Source organism: Pempheris klunzingeri, chromosome 18, assembly GCF_042242105.1.
Source record: "Pempheris klunzingeri isolate RE-2024b chromosome 18, fPemKlu1.hap1, whole genome shotgun sequence".
Classification (NCBI taxonomy): Eukaryota; Metazoa; Chordata; class Actinopteri; order Acropomatiformes; family Pempheridae; genus Pempheris; species Pempheris klunzingeri.
Window position 1 is genome coordinate 10,353,629 of NC_092029.1, and position 11,270 is coordinate 10,364,898.

Sequence of the window (11,270 nt, forward strand, 5' to 3'; positions counted from 1 at the left end):
AATGCTTCTCATACATTACACAAGAATTATACTTATAATCGAGTACATTTAGTCCATCACTACTACTTTTACTCAAATAAATCGACAAAATGCTCACTCCAACACTGACCAATTGCTAAAATACAAATGCAATGTTTTTTTTTTAAAGGCGATAACTGTATTTTTCATCCTCTCAGTATTTGCATAACAGTGCATGTAGCTGGCCCTGAGTGCCTTTCACATTATTCAGTAGGGGCGGATCCCAGCAGCCGAGGCGGACCCTTTTTGGCACAGGGAAAAAAAAACAACCCTGTCTGTAGTCAGCAAACATCTATGAGTGGTTGTGATGCAAAGAGGGATACGAGTCGCTCCAGCACCGTCCGTAGGAAACAAGGTAACAGCAAGGCGTCAAGATACCACCGATCACAACGGAAAGCGCATTTTCTGGCGGTGAGTGTGGCTCAAATTCAGGTTTAAAGGGACAGACCGTGCTTTTATTCCGTCTCCTGCTTCGTGGTTCCTGGGAGTTTGTCAACAAAAGTGCGGGCAGCTCGGGCATGTCCGGGCAGGGACGGGCTGAGCGGACTTACCGGAGAGCTGGCATATGGCTTCATATGTGTATTTAGGTCCTGGTCCGCACACCAGTGAAGGTTTTCCTCTCCTGTTTCTGTGACTGGAGCGGCGCTTCACCCACAGCGTCCCGGCTGATGTTGCCCGGTCTGTAGACACCACCATCGGTGTGAAGTCTTTATCTTAGGAGTCAGTACACAATATTCCAGCTAACGAGTGTAACCGAAGGCCACGCGGTTGTCGCACACAGCTTAATGGCATGTTTTGTTTGTCTTTGCGTGCAGTGAGTGAATTTCTAATGGAGATAGTGAGCGAACCTGTCGGCTCTGTTAACGCTGAGATGTTTGTTTTGAGGAGTGAGCGGAGGATACAGGGAGCCATGCGGCCAGCACTGTTCTAATACTGCTCTGAATGTTTTGGAAACCCCACTAGTTTGCTGTCAAAATACGCAAGACTCCGGCTAAAGTTGCATCTACTTTTTCAGCGAGAAAAACACTGTAAAAGAGGAAAACCCTGAGTTTAAATCCGCAACCTCGGCTGTGGTTGTTATTATTTTTGTCAGCACTATATATCAGCAGTCTGTTTCGACACTTTTCTTCACTAGAAGATGTTGCGGATGCCGGTTTGTGGGTTCTGTGAGCACCGTGATGAGCGGTCGGACATCGCGTGTTTACGCGCCGAGCTGCCCGGAGTGTTGAGCTCCTGATGCGGATGAAGATGCAGCACATCCCCGGTGGTCCTCCGGAGCCTACTCACGGAGGATTTAAAGCTGCCTGATGAAATGATCACTTAGCAACTTTTTCTAGGAGTGCAGATACAATAGCTTGCATCCCAGTGGTAACAACAACAGCTTTGCATTCCAGTGTGTCAGCAACAAAAAATATCACAATACAAATACATAACATTATATCTGGACTGGCTATTGTCCTTCTCCGGTGAGAGGTAAAGAAGCGTCCATGGCTTTATTCGAGCCTGTCACTTCCACACTGATGTCCACAGGACATGTATTCCTTCATAGAGGCAGTAGGTGAAATAGCAGCAGAGCTCACCTTGTTTGCACCCCCACCCTGAGCCGTGCATGGAGCAGAGCCCGGTGCACAGATGGTGCAGCAGAGGGAGCCACTTTCTGCTGCAGCTTTGAGCCTCTGACCAGCACTGTGGTGGCTGCCAGGCCTCCCTCCTGCCCTAGGCGGTGTGTGTCTCTGTGTGTGTGTGTGTGTGTGATGTCTTTCAGTGTGTCTCCCTGTCTATGTTTGTTTTTTATGTGTCTGACACTATGGTAATCTTGCCAGTCCTCTCTTGGCTGCCAGTGGAAATTCAAGACGGGGCTCGCATTGCCATCGACACACAGCACAAGTGCACATTTGATTTCAGTGAAACTTGTAAAACAGTTGGACAGAAGCCCTTACTGCTTGCATAGCAGTAATTAATGTTCCACTTAACTGCCTGGAGGAGAAGTTAATGTAGATTAGAGCTGTTGTGAAATTTCTGTAATGCAAAACTAATTAGTGTGGATTGGACTAATTTCACTCTTAAAAGCCCTGAAAACAAGTGGTCAGAGGATGTGTGGGTCAATTTGTTTACCAAAAAACAGAGAGATTCAGAGACACACAGCTGATCAGACAGTGATTTTCCATAGCTGGTCAATGAATACTTTCCTCCTTTGACTCCATATGATGTGACATCATGCAAAGGGACACTTTGACAAAGAGATATACTACTGTCGCCTCCGCGCTCAGTAAACACAATACCAGTATATCCAGTTTCAACTTTTCCCTTTGCCAGTCATCCCAGCCCATTAGTCTCCACTTACACAAGAAAAGAAAAAGACAGGCACCCATGACAAAAAGATGAAACGGTGGTTCAGACTGTGGCATGAGGCCAAGGAGGAAGAGGGTGTGAGTGTTTGCGTTCAGAAGGCACAGCTGAGGATGGAGTGAAACTCGTTATCTCCCTCATGAAACGGCTGCTGCATGCAGCACATGACAGTCTAGCCAGAACTTTGGTTTCACTGAGGTTTCACTCACGCACCACCCACTGATGTGTGCATATGAGTGGGTCTGTCTGTCTGTCTGTCTGTCTGTCTGTGTGTGTGTGTGTGTGTGTGTCGATGGTAGACAGGCAACTGTCCAGTGATTGTGTGGTTGAGAGAAAGAGAGAGAGGGAACGATGAGCACAGGTCTTAGTGTTGAGCTGCAGAATTGTGCAGGAGGAAGCTAATCCCCCTGACTGTGCGCTGCTCTGTGGCACACTGTTCCAGATTAAGGTAGTTCTGAGGGGGGAAAAAAAGCCTTCTCGGTAGATCTTTTGGCACTCAATTACAGTTTGGCACATTATCAGGAACAGCTTGGCAAAATCTGCTGCGGGAGGGGGGTTTGAAATCTGGGATAGCATTTTTAGCTGCCCACTGGGTCCCCCTACACAGGGTGTTTCCATACGTTTGGCTCCTGTTACTACTCATCACTATGTTATAAGAGATAATTTTTGCTTCAGCTGGCATCTTATGTGTTCATTTCCTTTTTTTATATAGAAATTGACATCCATCTGTGCCTCTGAGACTATGTTTGTTTTCAGTATTACCTCACACAACATTAGCCTCTCACTGGGCATTATTATGACTAATGATTTATTTTCGTTTAATGTAGACAAGATGAGATAATCTTCCATCAAACAGAGGGCAAATTTTCCACTGATAACAGGATGATACTTGACACTTTTTCTATGGTCTTGAAACCAATCACACTCATATTAGCTGTGAGCTAAAGCTCATAAAAAACAGTCCAACACGGTCCCTCAAATACATTGAGACACTTGCAAATGCACATTCTTGTCATCTCGTTCTAAAGTTTCCATCTCGTGTCCCCTTCTTCTCTCCAGGGAGTTTACCGCTGAGGCGTCGGATGGATGATGAGGAGGAGGACATGTCACGGCCCATCTCGCATCTCTGGGGAACGCCCTTTAGGGACGTCAAATACGAAGACCGAGCCACACAGATTGTGGCTGGACAGGCCCTCGCTGCTGTCACTGCTGCCGTGCCCACGCCGCAGAGCCACCACAACAACAGCATCGGCACGCTGCCCTGCGGCTTGCACCCTCAGCCTCTCATACCCTTTCATGGTAAGGAGGGATGAGATAATCATGTAAGCCTTCTGAAAGTGAGGTGGGCTTAAGGTTTTAGATAGTGAGTGTACAGGATTGAATGTGCAACCCCAGTCATTAGTCATTCTTTTTATCTCGTAGATTACTCACTGGGGACTGTCGTCAAAGGCCCAAGTGATTAAAACCGTCAATCTGATTTGATAAATGTCAGATAGGATGACAGCTGGAGACTATTGTTTTCTTTTTTCTTGTGCTATTGAGCAAGACAAATTCCATGTTGAATTATTGCTGCAAAACAGACAAGCCTAGAAATTAATTTCCCTTGAAGCTGGGAGATCCCCCTGTCGTATAACACGCATGCTGAGAACATGCCATTCTAAGAAACTGTTTGTTTACCGTGTAGATTAATATGCTATTAACCTAAATCTGATAAGTGATGATCACATTCCAGCCAGTGTCTTGTTTTATTTTTAAATGAGCATTGCTTGAAACAATAAAAAACAGACAACACTTATTTCATACATACATAAAGGCACATACCCACGCTAATATGTCCATCAGTTTTAATCCAATACTGTTTTCCCATTTCTAATTAAATCAGTGTGACATCACCCTAATTGAATTGAATGAATGTTGAAGTAGAATGTTGTTTATTTGTTGACTCAGTGTCAGTGTGTGAGAGGTACATTGTTCTGGGTTTAAAGTCATCAATACATGAACACCACTGACTGTTATTACCTTGACATTCATTGTAATCTAACCAGTAATGGATGTCATGCACTTGGCGCTGTGCCATTTCTTCTCCCAAACACCAGCCAGAGTGCTCAGTTTCTTAGAGGTATTAAGATCCTCTGTGTGGCAGAATAGCAGGGCATTCTGCACTCATGATAACATAAAACAATTGTTTTCCCTATCAGTGGCATGACTGCAGAAGGCAGAAGCACTGAGTGAACTGAATGGCACGGCCCGCAGCAAGGCTGCAGTTCACTGAGGCCGTTGTTGATTTAATAAGTGGGTTGGAGTTTTCCACCTACCGACATTCTCCCTCTTTCTTGTTTGTGGATTCTTCAGTTGTACTTTGAGTGCCTACCTTGTAATTTGTCCACCTGAGAAGATCTGATAAAACCTGTTTGTGTTTCAGAAAGTCATATAGCAGCAGTGTAAAGTAGATTCTGTATATTTGACATAGCTGGTCAGACACAGCTGTGTTTGAGGTTATTAATAGTAATCAAGATAGCTGGGCTTATCTTACGACAGTTTACAGAGTGTTTTCTGAGGTTTTTTGCAGCCTCGTCTAAATTCAAAAAGGAAAACATAAGTGGTTTTACTGAATCGATAACAGCAGTGTCTCTTTTCCTCATATTCATCTTGGCGTTGACACTGACAACAGCCTTTTGGTATTTTAGAGATCCAACAGCAACACAAGTTTAAAGAAGCTTGATGTTTTCCTTTTAGGCAACGCCGGATTACGCTCACATTTCCCCGCTCAGTTTGAGCCCATGGAGGACCGGGGAGAGAGGCAGATTGAAGAGGAGGAGGAAGAGGGAAGTGGGGAGGAAGATGACAGGATGGCCGAGCGGCCAGTGGAGCAGGCGGGGGTGAGCGTCGAGGCGCAGATTGGTCGTAAACTCCGGGAGATCGGAGACAAGTTCCACCAGGATCATGTTGAACTGGTAAGCCTCTCCAGCAAGCGGTGAATTGGGTCCTTAAGTTACTTCCCACTTCAAACAACCTGCTGTAGAGCCTGTATGCGCTCTAAAGCCCAAGGTGTCAAAGTGTAAACGATATCAACACAAGAGGACATACATTTCCTCAAAGAAGAAATGGATATTACTTACCTAAATGCTCTGTTTGCCTGTTGAACATCTTCTTGTGCATATCACTAAGACTTGTCAGCTGCAAGGGACAGCAAGTCTAATGGCCTGCTCGGACTTAAACTATATTTTGCTGACTTGAGACAAAATGTTTGAGTGTTACATGTGAACTGTTTATGCATGTCAGCTTTGACTCAATTAGAGACTCGAATCAAAGCTACCTTTTGCCAATTTGTGGCTCACTCTTAAGAGGAACGAGACCAAACATTTTGCCAGCTGGATTGGCCACAACCCACATTGGATAAAAGTAGCCTGTGCAGTGATTCAACCGCTTTCTTGGCCCCGCTGAGGGAAAAATCCTAAATCATAAATAATCCAAGATTTAGTGACTTCACACAGGACACTAAATATATAAAACTAATGTGTATCCAGTCAGTGTTGCTGGCTGCTTGGAATACATTGTGACATGTGAGACTATCATAGAAACACACTCTCTCCCTGTCAGTGTCTAAATATTGATTCTTAGTTTGGTTCTGGGATCAAGGTTAACATTGTCTTCTTAACTACTGAAACAGCACCTCGGTCTGAGCAGAGGGTTACTGACTATGCTGCCATTACTGTGTCAGTGGCAGTCAATAGAAGCAGGCCATTACAGTGAATAGGAGTATTAAGGATACATTTCCTGGTCTAGAAAGACAGAGGAGGATATTGAATAATTGCCCTCACCTGTTTGATTTCCTTTTCCCCTTGTGTTTGTTACTTGTGGCGTTTCCTGGAAAGTAGACAGAAATGAGTTCTTAATACTGAACATACGACATGAAACAATATAGGCCTCGTGAGGGCTTCAGAGATGATGAAGGGAACTGAGCGTGGAGGTTTTTAAAGATCCTAAGGGAATAGTTAAGCGCACATGCTGTGTTTAGTTTATGATATGTTATTTGTTTATTATATATTAATTGCGCATGTCAAGGGATAAAATCCTAAAAAAAAACACGAGTCACAATCTTACAAGGTGTCTTGACAGCATGTTCGACCTCCAAGCGCCACTCACACTTTTCTTCCTCTCCCATGGCAAGCTTTGGTATCACAGTATGTTTGATAACAGGGCAGGGGGTGACCTGTGTCAGTGTTTGAAAAGCAGGTACTGGACTGACTGAGAGTTCACTGAAGCCACATGACCATGAAGTTTGTTAATAAGTACAAATATCCTGGGAGGGGTATCACATTACTTATCTGCTGCTGTTCCTGTTTTGTCATGGGGGAGAAGAAAGACAAAGACAGAAAAAAAGATGAAAACAGAGAGTGATACGTGGGAAGAGATTTTGACAAAGAGTGTACAAAGATTGAGAAGAACCAGGTGAGACCGATGTGACTGTCACGAACAGGAGTGAGCAGCATGTCTGTGTCTGGGTAGACTTGGCCGGGCTGTTTATACGCGCATCTAAAAATAGAGCCTGACTCATGGCTACCCACAATACCTCAGTTGTCCCGCTGACTGCCTCAGTGTGTGCGTATTTGTGTGTGTTTTGGTCTGTGTGTGTAACTCTGTGACAAAGAGATAAGAGAGCGTTTTCTTTTTTGTCTGCTGTCTGCACTCGAGTTAGTTTTATCCTGCAGGATCTGATACTGCTGTTGCAGGAATATTCCAAAGGGAGAATAATCACAAGTGATCCTTTATGATATCCAATCACCTCTCTGTATTGTCTCTGCTGCTATTGTTAGACTTTTTCACTTGCTTCTCCAAGCAGAAGTTTCAGGTGTGAGCCTATGTGTGGGCTTTTGTTTATATGAAGTACATTGTATTTGTGGTGTGAGTCTCATCTGTGAATTTTGATTTATTTTGTGGCCAATAAAATGCTTATACTTTCAGGGAAATTTCAGGGAATAAAGTTAAACCTTGCCGGCATTATGTGCTTATTTCCAGGTTTCTTAATCGCTTGCATTAACCTGAACTGGGCAAACAAAATACGCACCATTCTCCACTACCCATGCTAATGACAGCAGAAAGATGGGCCTCATGTGGAACAAACCAGTGCACTGTTTAAATAAGCTCTGCAGCGTAGAATTAAGGCAATTAAGGACAATTAGGGTTACATTTAGTGGTGCTGGTTCAGTTGAGTTCAGTCTGCTAGTTCTACATCAAATAGCCTGTGGCAGACTCTGATTGCTAGGCTGGTAGAGATCTTGATGGAGAGAGATCGTAACAAGAATGCTTATGCAACAGGCTGCAATATTAGAGCGCGGCTGTTCAGAAAGCCAGTGGGAGCTGTGCAGGATCAGAGATGAGGAGGGGGAGAGAGGAGATTGCAGGCTGTAGCAGGAACCCCTTCATCTGTCTGTAGTCCATGCGGGCCGCACACCCCGATAGAAGATGACAGAGCTGGGAGAAGGCAGCGCCATAGGAGGGAGCAGTTTTCAGTTTCCTCGTCTTTGTCTTGATAATTATTCAGCTGACTTTGCTGCTACAAGAGAGCTGTGATGAAATAGGCAGCGAGTTGTCTGAAAGCATTTCACTTTGAATCTCTTGTTTAGAAGTCAACAGTGCAACATTTAAGAAGAGGGACTATCTCAGACCTGAGGGAGGAGCAAAGTGTGACATTATCATGAGTGGCAGCTCCTGCGGGTTAAAAATGTCTTGTTTTACACTTGTTAGCCCGGCCATTTTCATCAACTTCTTTCACTTAAGAAAACAGCCAAATCAAGCATCGCTATTGCTATATATTAACGTCTGCCTGGGAAGGAGAGTTCCTCCGAAATCAGAGAGTCAATACACCTACTGTGTACAGTATATTGTGCAGAAGTATCGGGCGGGATGTGCGTGTGACAGACATGTTTGCTAGACACAAACTAACTGTTGTGGAAACAGTCATATGTTTAAGCTCACAGGGTTTACTACAGTTCACGTGGCTTTACCTTAAGAAACCTGAAGAAATCAGAGGCTGCAGAAAAGTCATTGTCATTAATGAAAAGACGATAATCTTACATGCACAGTAGTTGTGATTTAACGTGCCTTCCCTGGTGCTAATAAACTAATGTGTATTTCTTTTTGTCTCCTTGCAGTTTATGAGGCATCAGAGACAAAACCTGCCTGCCTGGATGCGCCTTACGATGGCCCTGTTTGGCTTTCTGTTTCCCAGAGAGGCTCTCTTCCCCCGCCTGAGAGGAGCTCAGAGATGAAGGGACTTCCTGCTGGTCCTTGCCTCAGCCCTTGTTTCTCCCCCTCGGGGGGACAAGGGACCAGACTTTCAGAGATGGCACTGTAAGATGGAACACGGGTTTGGATTTTGTTTTCTAATTGAATATGAAGATGAGATGAAGAAAACACTGGTCGCCGCTGGACGGAGACTGATTACAATTTTTTTTTTTTCAGTTTTTTTCGTCTTTCCAAGAAGGAGCCATTGTGTTTGAAGAGATATTTTCGAAATATTTGTAAGATTACCTATTTTGTACAGTAAACTGCTCTTTTTATTTGGTATTTCAAGTCTTGAAGGACCTCCATCAGTCCAGGGAATGCCTTATTCTTTCCTGCCACAGTACAACTGGTTTGCGTCAAGGAAATCATAAGAAAGAGATCAATTTTAATATTTGGTGTCAAACTGTGGATGTGGACATTTCTGTGCTGAATTACTGACTTAAAACCCTGAGGACTCGAGGCACATTTCTAATTTATTCTTAGAAAAACAATAAGCCCTGTACTTGTTCTTTACTGTTCCACACTGGCTAATTTGAAAATGGTTGTCATGACATTGTGGCGGTGCTTCACACTGGTGTTGCACCATTGATCAGTTTAGATGCGTGTTTTACCAGCTTCCACTGTAGACGTAGGGACATTACATCCACCTGTGGCATTCATCCGCGTCTCCATCTCTGGCACCACTCATATTGTTAAAGTGGCCCAACAACCCACTGTGTAGATTCAGATCCCGTTGATTTAAACACGTGCATACTTGAATTTGGGTGTACTGATGATATTTTAGCCGAGACCTGACATTGTAATAGCGATCACTCTATCAATTGGTGATCATACGTATGTGGGAGTGTGTGCGGTTTACTGTTTCCAAAATCTGCAGTAATTTTGAAACCAAATGAGCACAAAGTCGAGCAAATCTCCTTTGTGGGATTACGATCAGGGAACTGGAGAACAATCAAACACCGGAAAATCTCTGGATAGATGCCATCATTTTCTAGAGTGTTTCAGGATTTCTTTCTGTGGCTGGATTGACAATCGCAACTTAGCCCTTTGCTGCATTGTGGGTCGCCTTTGAGAGAGATTACATTTATCAGCATTTTTAGCGGGGAGCAATATTCAAGCCGGTGGAAGGAAGTAAAGACTTGTGGATCTGTTGCATTTGCAATCAAACTGACACCCATAGCAAAACATTTCCTAAAATATGGCTGTGTTCTCAATGAAATACACCTCTTTACAGATACCTTTGTTACAGAACCATTTTGGGTTACAGAGATGCATTTTTATTTTATTTCACTCCGGGTGAATCTAAATGTCTCGAGCACTGATTCAATCCTGATGTGCTGATACTGCATATATCACCTCAACTTTTCATTCAAGTGCTTTCTTTCACCAAACTGCCAGTGGTACCTTCAGCTTCACTGAGAACTTTGTGAGAACAGCTTCTGTACAGTTCAAAAAACAATCTTTTACTTATCGCAATGACACATTTTTTGGGCATAGGAGAAAGTTTATACATCCTTGCTACTGCTACGTTAGCATTTTGCAACGACACAGCCACTGTTTCTCAATGTAACGTTTATCAAGGAAAAAGTCTTCAAGGACTTTAAATAAGATGTTAAGAATTGGTCATTTGGTGTATTATTTCAGTCTGTTGTAGATTCATAATATGAACTTTTGAAGACACTGATGGGTTTTTTTTTCTCCTTTATGTTTTCTTCAGGGAGTAGTTAATAACCATGTTAATTACCTGATGCTTATCACGAGTTGCGTTTGCTAGAAATCTGCCTTTGAGTGAGGACTCCATGCAGGACTTCATCAGTGCTGTTAGTCTTTGTTTGCTGTACTAGACGACGCTGAACAAGCAAAGCCGTTTCGTTATTACTTTTTACGTTCTTCAAATCGTTTTCACTCAACATCAACATGGAAGTGTGTTACAGACTTTAAGGGTTTCCTCTCTGTGACTACATGAGTAGCTGAACCAAAAGTTTGTTTCCTGCAAACACTGAACGCTGAGCCAATTCAGATATTGTGACGCACTCTGGTCTTCAGTCACAAAGTCACAAACTTCATACCCTCGCTCTTTTTCATCAAAGTTCATGTTTAACTACTCCCTGTCCTTACTGAGAACAAGTTTCATTTTGTTTGGTTTCTTTCAGATAATTTATTCTAATTTATTTTGTGTATATTTGCTCAGTGCTACTGTATAGATGCTATCTCAGTGTGTACAGTCCTTTTCTTCTCGTTGTTGATGTGCATTCAGTTGTGTGTTTGATGCCTGTGTGTGGGGAGGCTGGACTAAAGCCATGTGCCTCGTGCATTCTCACACGAATGGTGTGAGTCTTAACAAATCACGTGAACAACAGACAATCAAATGTACAAAATGTGCCTTGTGAGTAACAGACCTGCCACATCATCATCAACACTTGGCATAATTACCAAAAGTCACTGGTCACAGCTCTTGTTTCATTCGGGCTCTGTGAGATCAACAATAGAGTTGGCACAAACAGTACAGCGTGTTCGTTGTGCCTTGATACAAAAAAAAAATCTGTTTGATTCCTCACATCTGCTCACGAGGCACAGGCTTAACCTTTGACATCTCTCAGCACGAACGGCAAATT

At 43.4% G+C, this 11,270-nt stretch overlaps 1 protein-coding gene across 1 annotated transcript; it reads left to right on the plus strand.

Moving 5' to 3' along the window:
• Positions 1-322: 322 nt before the first annotated feature.
• LOC139218248 (bcl-2-modifying factor-like) lies at positions 323-10,547 on the plus strand. The gene is made up of 4 exons (XM_070849810.1): positions 323-429; positions 3,427-3,666; positions 5,104-5,321; positions 8,523-10,547. Exons 2-4 carry the CDS (start codon positions 3,450-3,452, stop codon positions 8,637-8,639), a joined length of 552 nt encoding a protein of 183 aa, XP_070705911.1. The 5' UTR covers positions 323-429; positions 3,427-3,449; the 3' UTR covers positions 8,640-10,547.
• The last annotated feature ends 723 nt before the right edge of the window (positions 10,548-11,270 follow it).

Coding starts and splice junctions, on each gene's coding strand:
- LOC139218248 (XM_070849810.1), top strand. CDS start 3,450: ATGGATGATGAGGAGGAGGACATGTCACGGCCCATCTCGCATCTCTGG. Junction 3,667..5,103: donor GCCTCTCATACCCTTTCATG/GTAAGGAGGGAT, acceptor TTTTCCTTTTAG/GCAACGCCGGATTACGCTCA. Junction 5,322..8,522: donor ACCAGGATCATGTTGAACTG/GTAAGCCTCTCC, acceptor GTCTCCTTGCAG/TTTATGAGGCATCAGAGACA.